The sequence below is a fragment of the Trichechus manatus genome, unplaced genomic scaffold (genome assembly GCF_000243295.1).
Source record: "Trichechus manatus latirostris isolate Lorelei unplaced genomic scaffold, TriManLat1.0 scaffold00126, whole genome shotgun sequence".
Taxonomy (NCBI): domain Eukaryota; kingdom Metazoa; phylum Chordata; class Mammalia; order Sirenia; family Trichechidae; genus Trichechus; species Trichechus manatus.
In genome coordinates, this window is record NW_004444062.1 from 7035849 (window position 1) to 7040980 (window position 5132).

The 5132-nt window shown below is 36.4% G+C and overlaps 1 protein-coding gene across 1 annotated transcript in view; it reads right to left on the reverse strand.

Annotated features, from left to right (window-relative positions):
• PGM2 (phosphoglucomutase 2) overlaps positions 1-5132 on the reverse strand; it is a 72490-nt gene that overhangs the window by 27679 nt on the left and 39679 nt on the right. Inside the window, exon 13 of the mRNA XM_004384685.2 lies at positions 4692-4825. Coding sequence (XP_004384742.1) covers positions 4692-4825 — 134 coding nt within the window. The remainder of the gene's footprint in view (positions 1-4691; positions 4826-5132) is intronic.

Here is a 5132-nt window from a genome sequence, read left to right on the forward strand (position 1 = left end):
CTCTGTTGTGTTCCCTGTCAGAGCAGTCATTGGTGGTAGCTGGGCACCATCTAGTTCTTCTGGTCTCAGGCTAATGAAGTCTCTGGTTTATGTGGCCCTTTCTGTCTCCTGGGCTAATACTTTCCTTGTGTCTTTGGTGTTCTTCATTCTCCTTTACTCCAGGTGGTTGGGATCAATTGATGCATCTTAGATGGCCACTTTCAAGCTTTTAAGACCTCAGACGCCACTCACCAAAGTAGGATGCAGAATATTTTCCTAATAAGGTTTGTTATGCCAACTGACCTAGATGTCCCCTGAATGTGGTTCTACTATTTACTAGCTGTGTGCCATTGGACAAGTGATGTAGTCTAAGTCCCAGATTCCTCATTTGTAAAATTATCTTCTCAAGAGAGCTGTAATGTAGACTAAGAGAAATTATATACTGCAGTTAGCACAGAACCTGGGCCAAAGTTCTCAAAAAATGTAGTGTCATTTATAATTATTTTTAGCCCCACTGGCAACATATAAAACAATCATGTTTCATAAATACATATAAATTACACAAGTCTTTTTTTTCCTTCTCCATAAATACACTTTGAAAAACCAACAGTTCTCAGGAAGGCACATATGCTAATTATATATATATATACACACACACACACACACACACACCCCTAAGCAACTAAGATGTCCTTCAATAGATGAATGGATAAATTGTGGTACATCCACATAACAGACTATTATTCAGTGATAAAAAGAACTGAGCTATCAAGCTACATGGAGGAGCCATAAATGCATATTGCTAAGTGAAAGAGGTCAGTCTGAAAAGGCTATATGCTGTATGCTTCCAACTATATGACATTCTAGAAAAGGCGTAACTATTGTTATTATAGAGACAGTGAAAAGATCAGTGGTTGCCAGAAGTTCAGGGGAAGGAGGGTGGTGAAAAGGTGGAGCACACAGGGTACTTTAAGGGCAATGTAACTCTTCTGTGTGATACTGTAACAGTCGATATGTGACATTATGCATTTGCCAAAACCCACAGAACTAGGCACTTACCTTTCTCTAACCATCATGAAAAACCGTCAAGCTAAAGGAGAACTAGATGCAGTGCAGGGTTCTAGATTTGATTCTTGACTGGGAGAAAACCCATTATTTTGGGGACTTTTGGGTAAGTCTGAATTTATATGTCAATTTGACTAGGCTGTAGTCCTTAGTTGGAGCCCTGGCGGTGTGGTGGTTAAGCGTTTGGCTGCTAACCAAAAGGCAAGCAGTTCAAATCTACCAGCTGCTCCTTGGAAACCCTATAGGGTAGCTCTACTCTGTCCTACAGAGTCTACAAGTCGGAATCCACACGATGGCAGTGGGTTTTATAGTCCTTATTTGGAGCCCTGGTGGCAAAGTGGTTAAGAGCTCTGCTGCTAACCAAAGAGTTGGCAGTTTGAATCCACCAGCTGTTCCTTGGAAACCCTATGGGGCAGTTCTACTCTGTCCAATAGGGTTGCTATGAGTCGGAATCGACTTAACGGCAACAGGTTTGGGTTTGGTTTTGGTATAGTCCTCAGTTATCCAATCGGATACTAATCTAGGGGTTGCTGTGAAGGTATTTTGTGGATGTGATTAAAGTCTTATCAGTTGACTTTAGGTAAAGTAGGCTATCCTAGATAATCTGGGTGGGCCTGATTCTATTAGTTGAAAAGCCTTAAGAACATGACTGAAGTTTCCCTGAAGAAGGAATTCCACCTATGGATGCAGCTTCAGCTCATGCCCAAGAGTTCCAGCGTGCCTTTCCTTATAGCTTGTTGTTAACAGATGCATATTGAAGTATTTAGGAGTGAAGTATCATGAGGTCTGAGACTTTCAATGGTTCAGGGGAAAAGAAAACCAACAAAAATGAATAAATACATAATATATACAGTGAGAGAGAAAATACTACACAATGAGTCTAGGTCAGGTTAGCAAACTATGGTTTGTAACTTGCTTTTATAAATAAAGTTTTATTGGAACACAGCCATACCTTTATGTATATGGCTACTTTCATGCTTCAACTACAGAACGGAGTGGTTGTGACAGAGACTACATGGCCTGCAAACCCTAAAATATTCACCATGTGGTTCTTTACAGAAAAACTTGGCCAACCCCTGGTCTAGGTGAAGAGTATATGGATATTACATAAGAGTATACGGACATTGTATAAGAGCATATAGATATTATATCAGCATTTCTATAGGTTTTAAACTTTTCCAAATAAAAAGTTGGAGAAAACCAGACATTTCCACCAACAAAAAAATCTTTTAGAAGCAGAATAATTACAAAGGCTTTTCTATTCTAAAAGATTAGCAGGTCATGGAATTCTAGGAACAAATTAAATCCATGGTATCAAATAGAGTAACAATATTTAACGTTATCAGAAAACAAGGACACCTTAGCCACAGCTATACTGCTGTTATACCATTAGGCATGGTGGTGCTTTCTTTGAGCCCTGACAGCATACCCACAGGCTGGCCTAGTGCCTAATGTTCCATTTAATAAATGGCAGCAACATTTCAATGAGTATAATAAAAGGACAAATTTCCAAAGTATTTTCAGCAATTTATAGATTAATATTTGAATTTAAGTCTACTAATTAACCCATATAAAAATTTTAAATATCAGATACTTAAAATATTAAATAGTGTTATTATTATTACAAAGGCAAGTTTTCTGAAATGTGAGATTCATTTTCACAGGATAATGAAAAGGAAAGGACAAGTATATATAGAAAATACATCCTTAAGCGGAACTTAGATCTATTTGTTTTTAAAAGAATGAGACACAGAAACATGAAAATTCTAAATGAGAATAAGAATCACAAAGATATATCTATGGAAAATCATACTTAATACAGTATCAAATAGCTTATTATTTCATGTACATGGAAATATTGATACTAGCACAACATCACAATAAAATTTTGGTAATCTAGAACTTTTAGAAAATGAATTGTTTTATATGTTCACTCAAGTGGCTTAATAGTTGAGTTTTTCCCTTTAAGCATGAAAAGATTTTGAACGGGAATTTATAGCAAGATGTATTACACAGTCACAAGACTTCTTAAATATACTTTTACTAGACACCTTGACATCTGGAACAATAATCATGACTGACTGTTGGACCAAAGCTGCTACTCAGGCACTGTGAAGATGTACAATGCTATTTCCTTTATGATAAAACTCCTGAAGTGCTGTATTTTTTGACTTTTTGGGTCCGCGTTTCGTTTTTTAAAGTATTTTCTTCTCTGCTACAGCAGTCACTTCTCCCTGCCTAAGGAATATCCAACTGTAACAATTCTTCCCCCACCCCTCTAACTTGCTGCACTTAATCTGCTACGGGCTTCCCAATTTAAGATATTTGGAGATTTTTCTCTGCTTTATACCCACGTAATGCAAATTTGATTATATGACTGGAAAAACCCTTCTATGAGCAAAGCTTTGGTTTGTATACATGATAAAAACTACCTAGACCTGTGCTGTCTACTCCGGTAGCCACCCATCACATGTGGCTACTGAGCACTTGAAATGTGGCTACTGCAACTGAGGAACTAAATTTTTAGTTTTAATTAGTTGAAATTAAAATATAAAAACTGACACTTAGTTCAGTTACTGGAAAACTTTATGTTTAGAACAACTTGGGTATCAAACTCTACTTTTTCAACTGTAAGTTTTATGAAATCTAAATACAGAGCAAACATTTCTAATGACAGATTAGCATGAAATTGAGATATGGTGAAGTATAAAATACTGAACGAATACAAAAGGATTAGTATGAAAAAAAAAGAGTATAAAACATCTTAATAATTTTTATTTGTAATGATAAATTCTGGATGTACTAAGTTAAATAAAACATATTATTAAAATTAATTTCATATGTTTCTTTTCATATTTTAAAAATTATGGCTAATAAAAATTTCAAATTGCATACGTGACATTTTATTTCTACTGGACAGGGTTGACTTAATTCATCTTAAAACAATCTCTTTTTTTTTGATTCTCAGCTATATTCTGAATATGGAAGCACCGGTTAACTGAGTGCCAGACAAGTATGCAATATCACATTTACACGTGGAAACTACATGCACCAAGGCTGATAATGTTCAAAGGGTTATGGTTTTTAGAAAGAGACCAAGTCAAACCTTTGGCCAAGGTCACAGAAACATGGCACTGAAGCTACCAGGTTATCAGCTCTTTGACAGCAAAGACTCTTTCTGGGGTGGCTCTTATCCTCCCTGGGGTCCAGCAGACTTGTGCATGGTAGATACTCAAAGATATTTGTTGAGTGCACATGAAATGGATTTTAATATATTCTATCAGACACACAGAAGATTGCAGGAGAAAAAGGGAGAACTCTTTCATGCTAGCCTCAAATAATAAATATTTAGAAAAAGGAAGTATTATTATTATTACTGAAATTAGTCAGGAAACATTCCCATATAAAGAAAGTTAGGAGAGAATAAAGGAATTGCAGAATTGTCTACAAATAAGTAAGCAAGCAGTCTTGTCTTTGGATGCTTCAAGCAACTGTCAATATCACTTACAAATATTGCTCAGGTTTTGAAACAGCATTTCTAATTAAACTACATATTGGAAAGGTGAAAAATTTCACTTACAATTTGAAAAGAACCAATTTGGAAGTTCAGGTTATAAAAATCAAGCCAGGTGCCATTAACAACATACCTGTTTCCAGGTGGGGCACACAGTTCTGCATAGTACTTTATTTTGGGTTCTGTCCCGCTGGTCCGCATGGTGGCCACACCCCCATTAGCAAATGTAAAGGTGATCATTTGGCTGCTTTCACTAGTAGGGAGAACCTAGGAATTAATTTACACATGTTATATATTTAAATAGTAAATTTTCATAAAGTATTCTGACATAAGTAATATTACCCACTGGATAAACAAGAAAATAAATGCTAAACAAATATAACGATGCCCAGAGCTTCCGGCAAAATGGGGCTTAGGCAGAAGCACCACGCCGTCCCTCCACAGCAAAGATCCGAAAAACTAAGCCGAACAGAGAAAACAACAATCCTGAAACCCTAAAACATCAAATGAAGAGATAAAGAACTCAGTCAAACACCAAATGGAATGAGAAAACTGACAGAGAATGTTAGAGCGA